The sequence below is a fragment of the Lissotriton vulgaris genome, chromosome 6 (assembly GCF_964263255.1).
Source record: "Lissotriton vulgaris chromosome 6, aLisVul1.2, whole genome shotgun sequence".
Taxonomy (NCBI): Eukaryota; Metazoa; Chordata; class Amphibia; order Caudata; family Salamandridae; genus Lissotriton; species Lissotriton vulgaris.
Genome location: NC_141694.1, coordinates 1,522,154,330 through 1,522,177,898, shown reverse-complemented (window position 1 = coordinate 1,522,177,898; position 23,569 = coordinate 1,522,154,330). Strand labels below are relative to the sequence as shown.

The window sequence follows — 23,569 nt, the reverse complement described above, 5'->3', positions numbered from 1 at the left end:
GGCTTGACAGTTCGGGCTGGACTGTTCCCATGAGGCACAGGGTCAAGACTGATTTGCATATGGCCATGTCTGAACTGGGGTGGCTTGGTGAGCAGAACAACGATGGATTAAACCCAGATCTGTGACTGGGGTTGAATGTTTTGCCATTGTGCAACATTCTGTCCATCATCTTGTGTGTTTTGCTGCCCACTGCATACGTTGGCACCATCCTCACAGTGCACATGGGCTAAGGCCTGATCTGCACAACGGGAATATTTCTGGTGGTCCCACATGGAGATAAGGGGTCTTCAACTTTTCTCTGCACACAGGCTATGACCCTATCGGCACAACAGCAATCTACACATCAGACTAACCTGGCAGACAAGGTCGCCAGCTCAAACTTGCACATGAGCAATGACAGAATCAGTGCAGCAAAGTTAACGATTCCCTTCAGGGCAGCCCTCCTCTGGCATACGGGAGTTGGCAACTTTTCCATGCACCCGGGCAACAAGCCAATCATTGCAGAAGCTGTCTCCTTACACCTCAAAACAGGGATCCAATCACCAGGATCCCCCACTGACCTCGCACCCTCCAATGATCTCCTCTTCCTCACAGAACTCACAAGTAGGCAGGCACTGGTGCTCAAGGCTCATGGGGCAGGTGGCCTTGGATTCCCTGGGTGATATCCGCTCACCCAGCTGGGACCCCAATTTGGGGGCCTTAAACTCCTCTTCTTATAATTAATGTCCAGACAGCAAATTTGATTTAGAGTCTGAGTCTTTAAAGTTTGTATTGGGGTCTGCTTAATTTTGAAATTCCCTCTCCTATGCCCTGCCCTTTCTACAGAAAAGCAGTCACAGCAGGAGGGACTCCAAATCTGAAAGCTCACAACACAGGCCATCAGAGTGACTAGAGTGTGACTCCTGTATGTCAGTCACAGTCAAATGTGTATCATAAGGTTATGTCAGGGCCTAATCCCAACTCTGTATGATTTTCTTATCAGCTCCATCTCCTTCCTCAGATTCCCATGCTCCTTCTGAGTGATCACTCTGTGACTCAAATAGCTCCCTTTGAAGTACACTACAGAGCCTGGCCCCCCTGCCTCCAGTGTGTCCCACCCAGCTCACACATTGCAGCAATCCACAAATGTATCTTTGGGAAATCATCTGCCTCCTCGTGTTTTTCTGCACTGAGACATGGGTCTCCCAAAATGGAAACCAGAATCTTCCATTTATTGTATCATTCACATGCACATGTACGCCCAACGCATGCATGTAACTCATGCATGTAACACATGTGCACTGCACAGCACAGCACTACATCATTTATATATTGTGTCATTCACCAGCACACATACACCCAGCACATGCATATAACATACACACTCTGCAGAGCCCTGCAGCATCCATGCATTGTGTTATTCACAACCACACATACCCCCAGTACATGTATAACACACTCACTGTGCAGCACTACACATTAACCCCTTGTAGGCCACGGGTGAGTTAAGCACACAGCAGTGGAATTAAAAAATGTGTGACCCTATAGACCTCAGTACAGTGACAGGTCAAACGGCCTTTTCACTCCTACATCTCAACATGGTATGTTGCCACTACCACATTCTTACTGCTTAACTCCTTGCAAACCCATCATCATTATGAGAGGAGCGCTTTGGGAGGCCTCTCCCGGTCCAAGAAGACTGCAATTTGTGAGACAGACCTAGGTCATGGAGCACACCCAGTACATGTATAATACACGCACTGTGCAACACTACACATAAAACCAATGTAGACAAAAGGTGAGTTAAGCACTCAGCAATGGAATTATAAATAAGTGGGCCTGTAGGCCTCACTCCAGTGACAGGTAAAAAAAACCTCTTCACTCCTACATTACTGCATGGTATTCTGCCACTACCGCATTCATGCTACTTAAATCCTAACAAACCTACAACCTCTATGAAAGGAGCACTTTGGGCGCCCATACCGGTCCAAAAAGACTACAACTTGTGAGAGAGGCCTTAGTCATGGGGCACACACAATGATTCATGTTCGCCCTCAGTAACAGAAATCAGCATCAGGTATCTAGATATCATTATGGTTGGGCACTCAGGGAAGGGTTGCACCTCCATCAGCCTGTGACGGACTTTTCTGTCCCAAGAGGAGGTGCTATCCCTGGTCTCAGGACTGAAAGGCAGCAGAAGGACCAGAAAGTAACTAGCACTCTTAGGCCTCGATTTGGAGTGCCTCGGATGATCTGGTGTTATTTATTACAGAGGATGAATTTCAATATTCCAGAGTTTAGCCTTCTCCAGGTGCAATAAATCGCAATAACTATGAGTTTACCCCTAAAATGTGGCATAACATGCACTTTTGGTGGTTTTTATGTCAAATTCTGCCTCTTCCAGTATTTACCAGGTATTTGTCCCCAATAATTTCCCCATTTTAGGGGTTATGAGCTTTACTGCAACACTTGCAATTGCAACACAGGTGGTTGCACTGGAGCAGCATTTTAAGGCGTCACTCTTAGTCAAGTTCTAAGAGCTCTGATTCTGACTATGTAGGAATAGGGTTGAATCCCAGCAATAAGGTAGGGTTGAATCCCAGCAATAAGGTGAGTTAGATATCTACTCATTTGAGTTCTGTAGGATACAATGAAGTATAAATTGCTCTTTCAGTATTTATTGCATTGCAATTCTTAAATTTTGCCTTTTTAACTGTACCTTTAACCCCAAAAAATGTAAGCATGTTCAAAATCTGCATAAAGAAAACAGAAGGGCGAGCTAATCATTGCAGAAAATCATCATGCAATTGTGAATTCAGATGCATTCGCAGACATAATTTAACTCCAAAGTCAGAATCAGGTCTGTTTAAATTCTCTCTGTGGTTCCTTGTACTCCATAGCAGCAAATAGGGTCATTTGTGAGACTAGGTGTGAAACAACGGGTTCAAGAGTCAGAGTTCAAAGACAATTTGTCAGTCACATGCAGGGCTTCAAAACTGCTATTTTTAAAACTGTGCTTATTTCCCAGTCTGTTGTCTGGTTACTTTGGGTAAGATATGCCACATGTAAGTTATCGCATTCCTTTCTTGTCCTATAGAACCACCAGTGTTTGTAGTTGGCACTGCAATGCTGGAAATGTCAGTAGACTCCTAAACAAAACAACCCAATGTATGAAAGATGGCGGCATTGGTGGGCACATATGGGAGTGCACCCCATGCCACGACTGTATGTTTTTGTTTTACAACTTTCTGATCAATAAGCTGTAGTTTACACACCGTCTTAATCCCTGATAATGTCAGATTGAGCCCTAGATATGGAATGCTCCCACTAATCTGGTGAATTGGGCCCTGTTATTGCAACTAGGTCACATTACTTGAATTTACCCAATAGATTAATAATCGGAGATTACTGTATATTCATTTTGAACCCTGAGTCCTTTCTGAATTGTTGAATGATTGCTATTGCTGCAGGGGCAAAGGTTACAGATTTGGATAGCATCATTATTAACTTGGAAGCATGTTGGCTGAAGTTATATTCTATATTTCCAAATGTTATCCCTTCAACCCTATCAGCTTTCCGGATTGCCAAAGTCACCGGCTCCATGTAGCTAGCATATAAGAGGGTCAACAGGGGGCAAAGCTGTCTTGTTCCTCATTGAATAATATCAAGTTACGGAGTCAACCCTGTAACCCTGAGAACAAGGGTAATTATATATCATCAAATAGCTATGGTTCACTTGGGATAACCTCAGCCAACTAGGAATAATTAATAGCAGCCTATTGCAATGTATAGTTCAAAACAACTTTTTTGGTGTTCCTTTGATAAAAATTCTCTTATGACCAATTTTTATTTTTCAAAGCATAATTTTATTAATAAATCTTTAAACCTCATAGATTTTGACTAAGTGAGCAATTGGCTAATCCATTATTCCCTCTTTTGTTTGGTGTTCATGGATGTATGGTGGTTTGGGTTACCTGTGTGTTAGGTTTACTTACCTTTCTAATATTATGTGTTCTCATTTATGTCTATAGCCTCATTCCTGCTCAGCTGAGGTTATCCTACATAAACCACAGTTATTTGATGATCTATTGTTCCTTATTAAATCCTAACGGGTCACAAGGAGGAAACATTTATTCAAACTCTTCGTTAAGGGCTAATGTAGTTGCAAATCATCCAACCAGAAATGTGAGGCCTATGCCCATATGTTGGATAGCAAAATGTAGACAAGGCAAGCGAACACAGTCAAATGCTTTGTCTGTGTATATGGCAAAGATAGTCTTTTCTCTCTGTGCCCTTTCCACCATATACATTTGAGATAAAAAGTTTAGTATTGTCAGTTCAGTTCCATCCTAGTGTGAATTCCGCTTGACCAGTGTTGATCAAGGTTGTCATATAAGGTGTTAGCCTGTTGGCCAGGATCCAATTGATTAGCCTTGTGTCCACATACAAAAAATAAATGGGCCTTTGTTATGCACACAGTAGGGGTCTTTTCTGGGTTAGGGTAGCTTCCTGATTTATTAATCGTCTGCTTGTCCTCTATTGTGTTAAAGAGGCAAGCCCATCTAGAAAATCAGTCTGCCTCCTGTATATTTTAAGCCCGATACAGTTGTTTAGGTAGTGTTTTTTTAAAGAATGATTATTTTGGTCCTCCGCCAATGTTATTTCCCCTGATTCTGTTTTAATAGTCGTTATGTGGTTCTGTGCTACTCAGGCTCTATTATGGCTGTGATATTTTTTCCCTTAATATTCAGCAGACCATACTACGCCCTTTCGTTATCTAGTGCTTTGAGCTATGACCTATAATATATGACATAATGTTCTGCCATACTTAGCAAAACTCTTTTCCCTTATGCTGTTTTTTAGTGATTGTATTAGCATTTGTAAGTGCTGTATTCTGTCAAGCGCTCTCTATTGTTCTTAGCAGTCATTGTAATTACTGCAACTTGTATAGTAGCTTTAAGAGCTTCTTATAATGTGTGTATCTGTGTCTCTATTATCATTCTCATGCAAGTAATCCTTGATCACCTTTCTAATCTCAGCTTTATTAGTTTAGCTAAAGAGGAGGTTGGCCCAGCGACACAGGGGCCACAATTCTTTTCTCAGCCAGGCACCCACATGTCCACTTGTATCTGTGTATGATCCAGAAGGGATTGTACACCTTTGTTGGATGACATCACCTGTACCAACATGTGTTGAACAGAAGAAGTGGTATTGGCATGCATACATTTGGTGTGCTGCTGAGCAGTGTGTGTAGCTGCCAGTGATCAGCGGGTAGATGTCGACAAGCATTTATGAAGCCCACATTCTTCATTCATTCATTCTGTACCAGAAGAGAACATAGTTCCAACCTGTTGTGCAGATGTATCCTGGTCACTGTACACCACTACATTCAAATTTTCTCCTATAAGTATACCCCTGATTCCAGTGGTGGAATGGCAGTTCTAAGAAATGTTGGGTGCGCATATTTTGGCTAATGTAAAAGTGTGATCCACCAGTAAGATTTTAATGGCCAGCAGTCTGCCTGGAATCTCACCCGGTTTGTCAATGACAATCCCCCTGAATGTACTCAACAGCAAGATTATCCACCCACTTTATTTGGCCCTGTCTGAGTGCAGAACTTGGTGAGGAAACTATCTGGACCACAAAGCATGACAGTCCTTTTTGAGCGAGTGAGTCTCCTGAAGGAGACAGATCTGGCAGCCTGAGGCACTGAGCACTGACAGTGGCCCCTCTCTTTGCAGGCCAATGAGATCGCCAGTGTTGAGGCTCAACACTTTAAGAGTCACCAAGTATATCCATAGTTGGAGCTTCTGGTCGATTGTAATATGCTAAGTAATGTGTGACATGTTATACACCAAGTGGCTGTTGTTCAAAACACATTTGTATTCCTGTCTAACATGACATTAAACCTATGCACTTGCCTCCCTCCAATTTGGTAAACTGAACAACATCAAACATCCCAACAACAATAAATTGACTCATGGTCCCCCAAATGTGACTGAGGTACTTAAGTCAGTGACTCTTACAGGTGGTTAAGAAGGTTCTTCTCCTCAGCCCCCAATATTTGCCTCTGTCCAGACCACTGGTGGCTCCTCCAATCCGAACCCCGTTTCAATTTCATGTGCAATCCTTGTAATCACCTCCTCCCTTCCAAATGTTGTTACCAGTATTGATGTTATAAGGTCAGCCGTGATTCGCTTCTCCCCTTGAGATGTTCCTATAAACAGCTTTCAAGGTCTTCACATGCTCTTTGCCTGTTTACATTTCTCCTTCGTGTCCTTGTGAGGGGAAGAGACTTAGAACAAGCTCTCTTGGTCAGGATGGCTTACTTGTGGTTCCATCAAAGCTGAGCTGCTGATAGGTCTCTGTTAGAAATCTTAGATGATGTTAAGAGCCAGTCCATAAAAAGATTATGAGGAATGGGTGCCTCCATTTGTGTTTTACTTATTTGTTTCTTAGGAAGTCTGTGGCCACTTTTATCTTCCTTATTTTCTTTAGCAGGATAAAATCTAAATCTTTAAATAAAACAATGTTATGCCTTTTAAAAATAATCAGCTTTTTCCAGCTGCTGTCAGAATAGTCTCCTTCGTTGGAAATAGTGGTGGCATGTCAAGATGTCCTGGGGTTGATCTCCCCTGCCTCTGTTCAGCCCTATCCAATGTGTGTAGTCTATTAATATCTCTTCTCCTTTTAGAGTTCAGATAATATGCTTTTTGACAAGCTTTTTAATATTCCCTTCATTTGCATTACGTGGGACACCTCTTATGCAAATATTCTCCCACATGGTTCAGCTTTAATAGTCTCTCAGGAGGAATTGAGAGTTTGTTACCTGGTCTTTAGGTGAGAGCACCTCATGTCTCAAGACCTCTAACTCCTCCTCTTGTCCATCCCTGTGCTTTGCAGGGAAGAGACTCTAGCTCTGAGGTCAAAGAGATCTTCCTTAAGTGGTTCATTGTCTTGTTTAACTTACATTTCCAGTGCCTGGAGGCCATCATGCAGGTCCATGAACAAATTCTCCATAAAAGTACAGGTCACTGGTGGTTCCTGAGATTTGACATCATTCTGTGACAATTTGCTATGAGTGGGTTAGCTACCCGATGGTTTGATAGGGGTGTCCTGTTTTAATGTTCTTGTTTCAGACAACATATCTCTAATAAACATGTTTTTTTTTATTTCTGGCCATCGCCACTATTTAGCTTGGTTTATTAGCTACTGCAGATGCATTCTTCACAGTGCTTCTAGGGCAGCATTGTAATTGTGACCTAACTTAGAGGGACAGAGCTCCTAATACCAAAAATCCAAAGATTAAGGTAAGGGTTCTGCCATATGGTCCTGTAGACAACTTTACATATGTACTGTGCACCTTGATGGGAGATTTCCCTCTTCTGCAGTATGGTCAGGGCATATCTGCATGTAGCGATCCATGTATCATGAAGTCCAAGGAATTGCTAGTATGCTCCCTCCTCAGACCTCCAGTGGATGAGTGTGCTCTTGTCTCCCCAATAGGTGTACATATGCAGGAGCTATTTATGTCCCTAAATTGGCCCTGCTACCCCTTCGTCCATGCTGTGGAAGCACAGCTTTGAAAAGCCTGCCTTTAAATAGCACCGCTCCTGGGTTCCATCTGCTATTCCTGGGTTACATGTGTTGTATCCTGGGCTTGCTATGCCCCCTTGGCTAATTATCATTCTTTATCTCCACAGTGACCTAGGACCCACTGCTGCACTACCAAGTCTTAGTTCACTGCTCTCCTTACTCATACCCACTACTTCTCTAAGTCTCAGTGATACCTCTTTCTGTCCAGTGTAACAGGCCTACAAACAAATGTGTAAGAAGAATGTGAATGGAGGACGTTAGGAATTTTGTACCATGCTAGTCTGACAAAACTGTATTCCCAGGGGTGGCAAGTTTTCAGAAAAAGTAGGTTTGGTAGGTTACTAAATGTGCCATTGACACCTGGCAGAACACTGCAAAAATAACCAACTAGAGGAAGTTAAAAAATATAAGTACCTGGGATTCTATATTGACAACAAAATCATATAGAACAAAAAAAGTACATGACTCAGAGAACCAGTGCTCTCATATTCGCCTTCAGTCAACTGGCATAAAAGTTGAAGGGTCCATCATATAAACCACTGATAGCAGTAATGACGGCGAAAATCCTTCCCACGATAACATATGCCAGTGCTGCTTTTAATGTTGAAGACTCAGAGATTTTAAACCAACTGACAGCTTCTACCTATAAAAAAGTATTTCAGCTACAACGATCGGCCTCACCGGCACAGGTCCGTCTTGAATTCGGTTAACAAATGAAGGCATTGGGAGAATGTACTCTACAGTAAGAAACAGAATGCAGCTGAGGATAGAAATTCTCCTTATAATCAATACTTATGTAAATCTCTCTCTTAATAACTTGTACAACTGACTTATGGAATAAAAATCTGCCATATCAGTCATTCAAACAAGCAATAAACAAAGCAGCTAAAGCAGCTAAAATCCATTTAGTACAATTGATAAAAACATCTTCACGTTAAGGTCGCACGCTTGGATGGTGAGAAATAATCACAAGTCACTTGCACCGGCTTCATACTTGAATTTGACATTTTTAATTTACGTGAAAAAGACAACTAATGGCATTACGTTTTGGAAAATTACCATCCATAGCGTACCAGCCAACCTGGATGCATACAGGTCCTAAATCATGTCGGCTCTGTGATTACCACAAAGAAGACTTCATGCATATAATCTGCACATGCAATAAACTTTACAACGAACGAGCCACCCTGCTCAAACAAAGTTTTAATGTGAGAGGCATTAGGTCCTGTAGAGCTGCAATAATTGTGTTTCTAAATCCATCAGACCCACAACTGAATGGTAATGGATCAAATTCCTCAAAGTTTTTAAGAAGCTTTGTCAATAGGGCTAGAATTCTGGCAGAGAAAAACGGACAAGCACCTGGCAATTAAATTGAATTTTGACAATGAAATTTTATGAATCTCTAACAGAGATAAAATGGACATATTGTTTATTCTCTTTTCATTTTGTTTTGCATATATATGTCTATTATATTGTTATGGTTTTAATTGCCTAAACAATAAACATTTACTTACTTACTTACACTGCAAAAATACCCCTTGGTCAGTGAGGGTAAATAGTTTTTTAGGCATAGTTATGACATAACTAACTCAAAAAATATGTAGAATTTTCTGAAATCACTTAAATGTTTACGGTGTAATCTTCATAAGAAAAAATAACTTGCGCCAACTACCCTCAATTCTCCTTTGTGTTTAGTTGTCAGAAATCGAGTCGCAGATTGTAGTCTCACTGACATACGTGAGGTACAATTTTCATTAGGCACAATGTCGGACACCTGCAGGGTAGGACATTTTTTGTTCCCCTGCAAATTATGGATGCTTCCTTCACAGATAATGTGAATACATTATTTGATTCACCAAAAGTGTGACATCTACTGGGAAGTTCGAGAAAGAAATGTCTGGGGATTGTGGGTTTATTTAGGTGCAGGCAGACTAGTGCCTTAAATACAACAGGCAACCACCACCCCAAAAATCTGTCCTATCCAAACACCATTTCCTCCCTTCACACAGCTGAGTTTTTTGGTCTTTACTGTCCCATGCAATAGGCCCACCCACATATATGGGGTACTATTTTGTGTTGAGCGAAGTGTGAGAATGAATAATGGTCAGACATTTATTATATATTGAATTTCTCTGCTCTGTGGGGCTTATATTTCTATATCATGCTCACAAAAGCATTTTGAAAAAACAGCCCCAGAAATATTTGGCATTTTGAGTAATGCATACTTTGGAGAGGTAAAGCAAGTCATATGCTTAAGGTTAGAATCTTGGGCACAATAAAAATAAATGCGTATTTTTTCCTTAGACACATTAGTTATTCATTTAATTGTTACTTGAGATACTTATGAAGATCCGCCTCCAGTGCAAAAACGTACAAATGTAAATTGTGTTATCTATTTCTCTTTCCGTCCAATTATTTTCACTATTTTTAAGTGCATTATTTTCTTTTCTTTGGAAACATCTTGAGCAATTTAACAAATGACCCTTTGCAGAATTCAGTAATGGGTCTACTTTTCCAAAAAGTACGGCTTTTCAGGCTCACCCATGGGTTTCACACCCGTTCTTTAACTATTTGCAAGGAGGTATAAACCACCAAAAAGAAACTTTAGGCCACCACTTAGGAACTTGTACAAAGTGCTGAAAAAAACATTTTTTTCACCCGCATGTTTCTGAAAGTAGAAAGAGAGAAATATTAGCACAACAAACAGTTTGCTGGTGCCATTTGTAGAAAATAAGCATTTTCTTGGCAAAGACCTTTAATTTTTTTTGCAAATCAGAAAAATAAAATTGAAATAACATTTTATTTATTTTCTCATGTCCTTTCGGGGTAAATCACCAACTGTAGGCACCTTTAGAATGTCCAAAGAGGGCACATTTCATTTGTATAAACAAAAATGTTTTGCAGGCCACATGTTAAAATGGGCTCTGCACTTAAAGGTTTAAACATCTGTTAACCCCATTTAAATGTCCCTAAAAAAGCATTTATATGTTATGTGGTTATTTTAAATTTATGTGTAGAGTGCACATTCATCAAGATTGGAGACAAGAGCAGCAGATCATATTGACGGCGGTGGTCCATCATCAAGGGCAGAGGGGTCCCACAGTCCACCTTTTGCACAACATGATGAGTGGCGGGCGGGGCACAGGTTCACCTGACAGACACTCTTCATGGTCAGATCAGGCAGCCAGGCACTGTATATGTGCTAAATGCACAGGTGCCTGCCTGTCTGAGCCAAGCTTTACAGGGCTACAGATTTCATGGCCCAGAGGGCACAACCTCATCCATCATGCAAAGTCCCTTTAAAAACCTACTCTTCATTATGAGGGTGAGTGTCTCTGAGAGCCCCAAACCTGGACACCTGCAGTTATAAGCCCTGGAAGTACCCTGGGCTGAGTGTCTATTATGACTGCTTGTCGCTGAGTGGGGTGGGGTCAGCAACTATCACTAACCCCATTCCATTCTCTGAGGAATTAGGGAAGGTCCTTCTCTTATTGGTGACCCATGACATGGTGAGCCAATCAGAGAAGCCAGTGGGATCATCCTGTTTCAGAGTATCCAGATCTTTCCAGTGCATTCTGCTTTGCTCCTGCCACCTGCTAGACCTGCCTTCACTCAAAAAGTAATTTTTAAAAATGTTTGGGTGCAAGAGTTCATGCACGAATGTCTGTGTAAGTGAATGGATGTATGCATGAGTATGTGCTTATATGTTTTGGTGCTGATGAATGGATGGGTGTTAGTGAGTGTGCAGTACCTCACATTATGGGCCACCACTGCATATGGAGACTCATCAGGCTAAAAAGGATGAGAAAAAAAACACTGAATGAACAACAATGATCTAACACTTTCCGGAATTTCAAGCGGCAACAAATAATTCCAGCATTACCAGAAAAATATTCTCTGAAATCAGTCTCACATTTCATGGTGCACTCACTCATCTGAAATAACATTAACTCATGTTTGTTACAGCGGATGATGCTCGGGAAGCTGTCAAGCATGGTGTTGATGGGATACTAGTTTCAAACCATGGAGCACGTCAACTGGATGGAGTTCCTGCTACAGTGAGTAATCACAAACCTAGCACATATGTTTGGGTATTTCATCAACCAGTTTGAAACATTGCTATATGCAATAGTTTATTGACCTTGTCTTTTAATTTGTGCAATATCTGTAACATTTTCACTGGTTTTTCACTCCAGATTCATGCATGAACTACTCATGAATTTCATAGGCTTAGTTACTAAGTTTGCTGATTCATGAAGCTGTGTTCCGTCTGCATATAGTCAGATTGAGCAGCATATCTAAGATATGAGGTTGCCCTAACCATGTACAGAAAATGATTTATGATTTTGCCCTGAGAAACCAACAATGACTGGTGTATTTGTCAATTGAAAGCATGAGCCTTACATGCGGTTTTAGATTTTCAGCGATGCAATCCAATTTCTTTCTACTACTCTGAATAAGAAATACGAACATTCAATACATATCTTTGCTGAGCACTTCCAATGACTTCTACGTATGTACAACACTATTCCGTCAGTCCAAATATATTTAGTAATTGTCCACAGTATTTAGATTCCAGAGTGTCCAAAATCAAATCCAAATTAGTAGAGTCGCCTCTATTGAAACACCAAGGTATGTTGTTACAGCATCATTTCCATTTATTTCAATCCTGTTTTCCATCAATCAAAAAATAGCAGCCAACACGTGTTTCGTCTGGCCTTAATGTCATGCCTTTCGACTTCTTCAGGGCAGATTAAGTACTCTTCATTTATATAGGATTTCCAATAATATAACCAAAAGGCAGGCTTCTAGCAAAAGTAAAGTCAAAAAGTAAAAAAGATCCTCAATTGTATAAATCCACTGTAGTATTCCAATCACTATACATACGCCAAACACTTCCTCTATTCAAAATAACTATCTCCACAACGTAATCAAAACCATCCTTATTGTTAAGTCACGAATTTGCCGTATTCTCCTGAAACTCGCAAACACGAGTACGTGTAATATTGCTCCCGTAGCCGGCGAGTACGCTCTCATCGGAATCACAATCAGAGTTGCCGAATGTGATTCCTCTCCTTCTTCTCTTGCATTTCCTCTAAATCCCTGACCCTTTCCTCCTTTGTGTGGTCTTTGTCTGGCATTTATAGTCCGATCCAATCCTAAAAAGCGCATCTCATCAATTACTCTGGAGGGTTTTTCGTGTTGACTTGTATTTGTAGCTCTTGCTCCATCTTCTAGGTCTGTGTCCACCTCAGAGCTCCATTCGGAGCTAGATTCGGCCATTCTTCTCTTCTTCAGAGAGGTCAGATATACACATTCCCTAAACGCTTTGACTCCCTGCGCAGCCAAAAATTTTCGAGTAATGCAGGCACAGAGAGAAAAAGTAAGGACAAGAGAAGAATGGCCGAATCTAGCTCCGAATGGAACTCTGAGGTGGACACAGACCTAGAAGATGGAGCAAGAGCTAAAAATACAAGTCAACAAGATAAACCCTCCAGAGTAATTGATGAGATGCACTTTTTAGGATTGGATCGGACTATAAATGCCAGACAAAGACCACACGAAGGAGGAAGGGGTCAGGGATTCAGAGGAAATGCAAGAGAAGAAGGAGAGGGCATGGAATTGCACTCAGGAGTGAAAACGAAGGACAACAAACAGAACAAGTAAGTACAGGAGCCATTGCAGTCATCAATTTATCTGACCTGGAGTTATTCGAAGAAGAAATTAGTACCCTATCACAAGGTTTATCCTTCAGCAAAAGAACCAATTTCTATTATGCACAGACATGGGTGGATTTTTACAAATATGTGAGGAAACTTACGTTGAAAAAATATTTTGGAAATCGATCTGGCAGTAAGACCAAGACACCAGAGTGTATTGACTATAACCTACAGAGCAACCTGGTGATATATGACCTAGATTCACTAAAAGAACTTGAACTACCGGAGATGGAAAATGAGGATCTTAACCCAGCAATATCTTGTAGGGACACTGTGGACAGACTGTGTATTGACATTTATGGCAACAGCATAACTGATTTTAGGAAGAAATTAACGTTTGTACAAACCACACCTAGATATTTGATTGATACTTTCTCTGATGGAGTAATTAAGGCTTTAAAGGAACTATCAATGGAATCCAGTAAGAACTTTTGCAAAGATATGAAAGAAAATAAGACAAGGTATTCTCAAATCATGGACAAATTGAAATCCAGAACAGACATTGTAATCCGTCAATTGGATACGGGTGGTAATCTTGTCCTATGGCCTTTGTGCAATATAATGAGGAGACAAGATTACAGCTGAGGGATACTGATTATTACAAAAGTGTACCACAGAGTAATCTCTTAGAAGTAAAGAACAAATACCACAAGGAGTTAGCCAGATGGAGGGGGATAGGACTCATCACAGAGAGCGAGTATCAATACCTTAAGGTACATGACCCAATAACACCAATACTGTACCTAATTCCAAAAATCCACAAGGATATGTATACCCCTGCAGGTATACCTATAATATCAGCTATAGGTAGTTTGTTCGAAACTTCACCCAGGTACATCAACCATTTGTTTTGCAAGATATTGTAAAATCCCTGCCATACTACATGCCGGACACCGGGGATTTTCTGCAAAAGCTTTACAGTGTCCCCTGGGAAGGATCAGATCTATTAATCACATTGGGTGTGGCCTCGTTATATATGAGTTTAGCACATACTGATGGCCTAAGGGCACTCAGACACTTCCTGGGCACCAGACCCAATAAGCCGTACCAACACTCTGAGATGCTGACCACAGTGGCTGAGATATGCCTGGAAAATAACTTTTTCCTATTTGGGCGAGACACCTGCAGACAATTGAGGGGCATGGCCATGGGCTCCTACTTTGCCCCCAGCTATGCAATCCTTCACATAGGCTGGTGGGTGGAGCAGGTGCTCAAGGTGGAATACGAAACAGAGTGGAAACACAACATAAAGGTCTGGTGCTGTTTTATCGCTGATCTTTCTGTCATCTGGAGGAGCTCTGTAGATGGGGCCAAATCATTTATAGAAGCTCTCAACATTAACTCCCTGAACTTGACCTTTACCAGTACTATTGGTGAAACACAGGTGGACTTTTTAGATTTTGAGACCTGTATCAAAGAGGCAGCTTGCACACACGCACTTTTAGAAAGCCAACAGCGGCGAACTCTATCCCCCACTCGAGTAGTTTCCATACACAAAATTGAAACAAAGCATCCCTTATGCGGAACATCTCCATATGAATAGGAACTGTAGTGACAGTATCTCCCTCAAGCAAGCACACACTGACTTTGCACAACGATTCAGAGAGAAGGGCTATAGTCAGAAAGTCTTAAATCAAGCACTATCTAAAGTGGATGAGCTACAGAGAGAGGCTATTCTATTGAAAGACAGAGAAGGGAAAAACAAGTAGGCGCTAGTAAGGATGCAACCAGAATAATAACCGGATACAATGCCTATCATTCCAGGGTGAGAGACTGTATGAATAGGCATAGGAATCTGGGTAGAGAGGATACAATATTGATTGGTCTGGTTTCCCGCAGACCCCTGATTTAGTTTGGGAAAGCCAAAATGATGAGGCAGCAACTGGTCAAGAATAGCCCAGAGATAATGGAAATGGACAGTTGGCTAAAGGCAATCCCTGGTTTCAACAAGTGTCCAAAATGTAAGGCATGCAAACATGGGTTAAACAAAAGAGAGATCCAGTTACCATTAATGGATAAGCCATGAAAGATTCCACCATATTTCAACTGTAAAAGTGAATATGTAGTAAATCTTTTGCAATGCACCTGCCCCAAGTTCTACGTGGGTGGCACAATACACATGGCGCACATTAGGATCCTCCAGCACCTGAGGGCTGTGAAGAATAAGGATAGACATTATCCGGTAGCCTGCCACATCAATGAGGTTCATGATGGTAATTAGAGCAAGCTGTTGTATTTTGTAATCAATTCAGCACCCAGGAACAGGCAGGGGGAAACCGAAAGAAAAAACTCAGACAGCTCGAATCAAGATACATTTTTATGTTTGATCGTAAGGCACCTCGAGGCTTAAACGCAGAAGAAGACATGCTTGTGCACCTCGGATAGTAAAAACAATAAGACTGACCAATTGAGCTAAAATAATCTGTAATTAACTTGTATGTAGTAGTGTATGGGGTAATCAGTCAGTAGGGAGGAGTAAAAGAGAGGTCCATTCAATTCCCCTTTGCAATAGTCAGTTTAATCAGAAAGGAGAATGGACCCTTGTAGCTTCATAACCATTGGTTATAATGGAACACCCTCATAAACGCTCTGATATTATTTGCGGTGTATATCTGTTATCCGCCCATTATCAGCGTTATGGCATAGTCATCGGGTGCTCAATTTTTTGCTATATGCCAGCCTCATCCTGAGGCAACCTCTGGTCTGGGTAGCAGTGTCTAGAGAATAAATGACACCCCCAGAGGGAAGGTGCAGGAGAAGAAGTAAAAAACAGTATCACTCCAAAAGAAACTTTAATATAAAAGGAGTGGTAGTGTTTGTTAAAAGCAAATTCGATACTGTGGTCAATCAAGTTACTGGATCACCTTATATCTTTAGAACAACGGTCAACATGTTTCAGCTCTCTTTGGCCCAGCCGGGTCTATAGAGCATTCATCAGGACATACAAAACAAACATATGTACTTACACCATTTGTGTAGTATTTTTTTTAACACTTGGATGAACTAATTTTTGGTTCCTAAGAAATGATAAAACAACAAACATAAATATTATGAATGTAAAAGACGTCATAATATATCACTGTGAATATTCTCTGTTTTAAGCAGAATAGACAAATCAACATGCATCATATTTTTAACATTCTTGACAGGAAATAAAAACGGAAAACAAAGGGGGCATTTTGGGTCCTTATTAGTTCTATTGAGAGTTCTGTTTGTGGCACAGTGTGGAAGCAACAATTGTTAAGAAAACAGTAACAGTAAAGAGGAATGGCACAAATTCTGATTGTTATCACCATCTAGAGATCTCTATATTAGTAAACATTCATGTTTTGAAAGATTGGACACGATTGATAGGCTGTGTCGTTTTTTGAAGTGCTCGTTAGACTCTGGTGAAGAAATAGACACCCTTTGTTCATAGATCAAGTCGGTATCATTACCGAAATGTTATATTCTAATATGCATCATATTCTTCTTTTTTAGTAGGACTATTAGAATACTCCTAGGGTATGTCTTGTGGAGGGAGATGTAATTAAATCATTGCCGTGTTGATGCCAATGCCGGCAGACTGAGTGGGAGAATTATTGTAAAGAGTAAGTGGCTGATGGAGTTACATACAGACAGAAAATTACCTTATTGTAAGAATTTTCATTCGTCCTCGGGGTGCGTGGGTAAATTAAGCCAGAGCTAAAGAGAATAAAGGACGTATAATAACGAAAAATGTTAAGTACACGGAGTCGGGCATATTTCTATTTTGTTGTATTAGGTAGCTTATTGCCGCCATTCTTACCCGCGTGTGGAAGTCTTCCAGTCCTGTGCTGGCTCTGCCCCCGGGTGTTAGAAGGACACTTCCCCTTCCTGTTTAAAAGCAAAGTTCTAATAGAAATAGGACTGCGATCCTTCGACTGTAGTTTCAAATGAGAAAAATAACCGTATTACAATATAATTATGTAAATAAACCTTAGATTTCACTAAGATGGAATACAAAATTGTTCTGGGCCAAAATGAAATGATAATCTCAATAGCCGACTCTGTAGTTGTAGAAGCAATCGGCTAGGTTGTAATTACTATTTCTTTTAGGGTTGTTAATGTTAGTATACTTATGGCCAAGGTTAGGTTATTAGGACAGGGCGGTTAAATGTTTATTAAGACAAAACCAGCGGTTGTGTCGTTACTCCTGTTAATTTTGTAATCAAGATATGAAGCAACTCCCTTATTAAATACCAGGTAATGGTCATGTTTATTATTAAGGATCAATGTCCATTCATGTAGAATTGATAAAAAGAAAAGGTGGACGATGGGGTAGTCAATGTTTCCACTGATGTTGAGTTTTTGGTTTCAGATAGATTGGGAAGTCCATGTTTACACTAGGTAGTGAGTATCTGAATTCATATAGAGAAGAGTAGATGTTAATAGGTGTGTGATTTGTATGTGCTGTGCTGTTATTTCTGTCTTTACTTGAGGTGCAGTTCAATATGGGCACAATGGATAATGTGGATTTAAGAAAAAGGGTGCCACGGTATATTGTCGTTCAGGCCTATGAGGTGTGTCAGGAGGCGGTTCACCCACCTTTGTTCTTTTTCGAACAATATTTTTTCAGCATTGCTAGACTTGTCTGTCAGCATTTCCAACACTGTCCATCTCAGTTCTTCACAATTATGGCCTGCTTCTACAAAATGGGAGCATAGTTTGGTGGTGTTCTTCTTCAGTCTTATATTGCTTTTGTGCTCTCTGATTCTTAACTTTACTTTTCTGCAGGTCATGCCCACATATTTGCGTTGGCATGGGCAGTTCACGAGATATACCACACGTGTGGAATTACAATTGGTGTGTTGTCTTTGGGTCCAGATACATGTTTCTGTGAGTTGCAATGTCTTTGTTGTATTTGTGAGTTTATATACCATGCATGTCCCACAGGGGTAGTGTCCTGTGATAGGTATCATGTTCATATCTCTGATGTTTTGCAGGATTTTTCTCTTTAACGGACATGTTTGTACCAACACATCTTTAAGATTTTTTGTCCGTTTATTTGCGAATCTTGGTTTTGGCCAGTTGTATTTTCCAGATGAGATGATTCGCCATTTTTTTTATCAGTTTCTGTACCTCATAGGTTGCTGGACAGTAAGTTGTTACACATGTAACCAAATCTTTGATAGGTTCCTTGAAATTGGTTTGTAGAATGAGGTAATATAAATTTTGTGATCAATTGTGTCCCCTATCTTAGACCCCAACGACTCCGTGTACACGCTACAAGTACATGTATGTTCCCTCCACTTCAAGCTATGAAGACGCAAATACATTTGCGTCCAACGTTAACATGTCCTCTTTCAGATCCACCATGAATGGGTTGAATAGTCCGTTCCTAAATATGCCATGCCAACGTCTTTATGTAGTGTACTTTACACGTTTTTCAGCTCTGGCGAAGTAGGCCCTGAATTCTGCCATCGAGCCTTTTCCTGCCTTCTGACTCTGAATCTCAAACCTGGGCCTGCATCTGTACCCGTGACCTCTGCCTTACTCCCTGCGCGGCTAACGGTGCTTGGCTCAGCCTGTTGCCTGCCAAGACTGTATTCAACCTTCGAATTATCTGCTCCGCTCCTCGAAAATACATTCCTGTCTAGTAGTTTCACGTCAACATCCTTCCAGCTGCAGAGCAAAGGGCTCGGCCTCACCGTCTCCATGCAAGTAATTCATAGCTCTGTTTCCATGGTAGGCCCATGCCCTCCCTCGCACCCCTCGCATCTCATGCAGACATGTAGACGCTCATACACGCACTCACAGTCAGTATAGAATAGCCTTTTGTCCGAGAGACCTTTTCCTTCCAGATAATACAGTTCCTTAAACATGAGATATTAGACACGATTTGGGATTAGGTTGATCTGACATCCAGACTTCTGTCTCCATATGTAGGGCTAAATGTCAAGTCCCCCTTCACCCCTCAAGTTACACGTACATCACACGTCATACTGCTGCGCGCGCATCTCTGCCATGTATTTCTGCTGACACTGCCGGATTCACTCATGGATCCGCCTACTTGTGACATCATGTTAAATGACGTTCTTGTTCACGCCTTCATGCACGCCTATTGTAACGCCTTTTTGTATTACGTACATGCACTCTTATCTCTCTTCTCAGCTGTTACGCCTCCTGCATATGCCTTTACTGTAATGCATTGACTATATATATGAATGCCTGTCAATAATGTATTGTTGCATACTCGCATATTACCATTGACTCTGTCAGTCTGTCCCTTCCCGAACCTGCGTGGTGACGGAACGGTATGCCACCTTGGCTCGAGCCAATATGCTAATTACCCAATTCCTTTTTAAGGAATAAAACCCTTTTTGAGAAACCTCAAATATCACGGATTTTGCCTCTTATTTATTATGAGTTATTCTTATTGACTTTACCGCATAGAAATTCAGTACCAGGTAATTAAATTTACCACATAATTGGCGCCCGAACAGGGACCCCTCCCCCATCTCACCCGCCGGAGGTGCTTTGCAGGCTTAGCCCCCTGCCACAGCCGGACGGAAACTACGCGTACCCGCAGGATTTCCTGTATCTCCCTCAGGCCAACGGAGGTGACTGAGGCCGCGATCGACACCCAGACGAGGCGGTGAGAAGTGCGGAGTATCCCGACCAGAGCCTAGCTGAGAGAGCAAGATCCGAGGTATACGGAGGCCCACCAGGTTCCGCAGTTCCGAAGTATCTGCGTCACGAGTCGAGTCCGAATCCAGCCCGAATCCAGTCGAGTCCAGTCCAGAGTTTCCGAGGCCTTCTGTTTCCGTGCTTCCCGGTGAGTACCGTTGCTGGGGACGCATCTAGACGTGCGCATTAGTTTGTGCCGGTCAAGACAGGTTTGGGTACACAGACCTGGTCTGCACTGTTTTAAACAGTGTATCTGTACTGTTTAGCAGTATATCCAGTCTGCACTGTTGAGCAGTGTATCTAGTATTATACAGTTAGCGAGTTACATTCTAATTGTTATTGTTCATCTCAAAATGTTTTAATGTGTCTCAAAATGTCGTGGTATGAGTGCTTGTTCGATCTTCATTATTGTGATTATTGTGTTCATTGTGTTCATATCTAAGTAAGAACCAAGTAGCCAGATTTTTAAGATGCCGTTATTCTCCAAATTAAGACAGATAAAGACTAGAAAAGGGATACTCGAGGAAGCTGTTCCCATTCCACCTAGGGACACTCCAGGGTACTTTATGTACCACAAGCACGGCCTAGATGCCGTTCTATTTCTCGATTTATGGGTGGACTACACTAAAGATCTAGCAGAGAATCAGAGATGGCCCGCTGCAGGGACATGGGATTCAGATTGCATCATAAGAGTAGAAGAAGCATTACGGAAAAAGAAAGCCAGACAGTCACAGAAAGATGCCATCGAATTATGGCGTAAAGAATCGCATAGGCGTACAGAAAAAGCACTTAGAAAAGAAGAGAAAAGGAAAGAGGATTCAGACAAGGCCCAAGAAAACGTATTAGTTGAGGAAGGTATCCGAGTAAAAATAGAACAAGTAGACAGACAACTAAACACCCTTAGGAATGGTATGTATCCTCTCCTGGCCGAAGGTTTACCTAAGGCCACTCCGGAAGCACCAAAAGATCTACCACCTTCCATGCTCCAGACTAAAATGCATCCCAAAACCGCGAAGGACATTTTCCTTTCTTCCTATCTAGATGATGTAGCGCCCGCATATGCTAATGCCGCACCACCGCGCACACCTCCTCCTGGCGGCGCTCGACCCCGAGCCAATCAGCCCCTACCCCCGCGACAAGCTACTCCTCCACCTCTTCCTCCCGTTCCGAATGTCCCTCCTGGTCTTCCTCCCGTTCTTCCAGCTCTTCCCGCACCCATTCCTCCCACTTTTCACCCGAACAACCCCTTCGGAGCCAGTGCCTCAGGAGGCGCGTCCGGAGGGGCGATAGGTTTCCAGACACCACCACAAGTACATAGATTGACTTACAGGGATCTAGCACAACAACGTACACCTCGATCAGCCGATTTTGATATAATAAAAGAACGTCTCGGGATTGTAGATATGATCCAGTACCCGGTAGAAATGATGAAAGATTAATACTAGCATCAGTACGACTAAGACGGGTCACCAACTTTTTGTTGACCCTACCCGGAATGATTGAACATCTAGACAGAATATATCATTTTGTCCAAACAGGGCAAGGACCTGAAAGTATTAAGGAAGCCATGGCTCACCAGAAAGTTGACACTCAAGCCAAGATATTACGGTTTTTTATAAACTGCTTAATAAGAGAACAAGATAGGCCGGGGATGGACCCGGAGGAAATGAAAGCACTTCATAGATGGGGTCAGAATATAGCAGACGGGAACCATGATAAACAGAATTGTATAAAAAACATGTATCAAAGAATCAGAAGCGTAGTAATAAAAATACATGAAACAAGACAGTTAGAACCAGAAAATGAATCAGACAAGTTTGAGTCCTCAGAAGAGGAGCAACCAGAAGAAGCTACAGGACAAGCACAATTACCAGTTAGAGAAACGATAGCGTACGTAGGTAAAGGAAGACCCTTTAATAATTCAATGCGTCCAGTGCGTCCAGAAAGTAAAAGAATTTTTCAAGAAGCCATGTGTAATCCAAGAACTCCTGAACACTTATTTCAAGCTACTGATAATCGACTCCGAGAACGAATGGGGTACCATGTACTAGATTCTATGGATGAACAAGAATTAGCGAGGTCAGCAGTACAATGGGCTGACAATACCGAGAAATATAGTGATGATGCGTTAGCACACACATTTCTGAACATGACACCAAGTGAACAGCGTTTAGCTGGTACATACATGATACAACACCTACTTCTATTGTATAGAAGCCAACATTCCGATCCAGGCCCCCTGCCTGATATATTAGCAGAACTACTCATGAATAAGTGGAGAGGTCTAGGTACCGATCTAATTAAGGTAATTCTAGAACATCGACACAGATATAGTGCCTTTCTATGTCCACTGTCTGATTCAGCACACTCCATGGAAAGAAAAATGTATTACATGGATAGACAGAATCCGTTACGAGAAGTGCACCCAGTCCAGAATGCCGATAATACACTTAGACGTGTGTTTGTGTTCACACCCATAACCAAAATAGAATTATTGGAAATGAAAAAACTGGTACCCAGCCATGATAAAGATCCCGCAGGTTTTCACCGTGAAATAAAAGACATGTTACTCATGGGTGATTATACTTATCCCGACCTTATGAAGATATTGAAAGTATTACTGCCTCCTGGTATTTATGAGAAACTAAAAGAAAAAGAATGGGAAGTGGGAAATGCAAAGATTGATTGGACTGCATTAGAAAACGAAGAAAATACTAGAATTCCAGGCCAAGGGCTTGGGGATAAGGTTAAAGCATTACCAGGATTGTTAGTGCAAGTGTTGCCACGTTTATTAAGTACGAAAAAGGAAGATTGGGGTGCAATCTCAGCCTGTAAACAGAAACCCGATGAAGACACTAGTGATTTTTATACTCGATTTGAGAAATGTTTTGGTATTAATAGCGGCCTGAAACCAAGTAGCGAATCATATCCACACCTTTTTGTAACGAAATTAGTCGAGAATTCCCTGCCCCAGGTTAAGAACAGAGTACTGAAAGTCGAAAGCACTTGGCAAGCTAACACCCCTTCACAAATGTTACAAATGTTACAGTACCACCAGAATAGAATTAGAGAAGAACAAGAACATGAACAAATACGTATGAAAGTCACGAAAATGAAAATGTTAGTTGCCCAGTCCGTTCCTGCTGACGGTCACAAAAAGGGTCGCGACCCAGCCCAGTAATTCGACGGCTCCAGTTAAAGGGACATGTAACTATTGTAAACAGCCAGGCCATTATGTAAACGATTGTGCAGTTCTGAAACACAATATCTCCACGGGTAAGACCAAGGAGAGACCGCGCGCACCTAGACAAGATCAGGCCCAGCAACAAGTACCACAGAATATACAACATATTCCGCCTATGCCAGCTTCATCACAAACTGTAGCAGTGCCACAGCAACAGCCTATTACTGCCACACAGAACACGACACAACAGATGTACCAGTATGCACAGAATGACTACCCCGATTATCAGCGGTACACATGAAGCAGCCTAGAGAGGGAGTTTGGCTTGCCCCTTATTGAAGTTCCTGTAGATCAAGAGGGTCCTTATGTACACAGTCAAGTGTTAGGAAAAGACAGAAAGTTTTTAATTGACACAGGGGCAAGCAGGACCACAATCAGTCAC

The 23,569-nt window shown here is 41.6% G+C and overlaps 1 protein-coding gene across 2 annotated transcripts in view; it reads left to right on the top strand.

The window, feature by feature from the left end:
* The window catches only part of HAO1 (hydroxyacid oxidase 1), a 213,168-nt gene that overhangs the window by 156,836 nt on the left and 32,763 nt on the right, over positions 1 to 23,569 (top strand). For both annotated transcript variants that reach the window (XM_086927692.1, XM_086927693.1), the window contains exon 5: positions 11,542 to 11,633. In XM_086927692.1, coding sequence (XP_086783818.1) covers positions 11,542 to 11,633 — 92 coding nt within the window. The remainder of the gene's footprint in view (positions 1 to 11,541; positions 11,634 to 23,569) is intronic.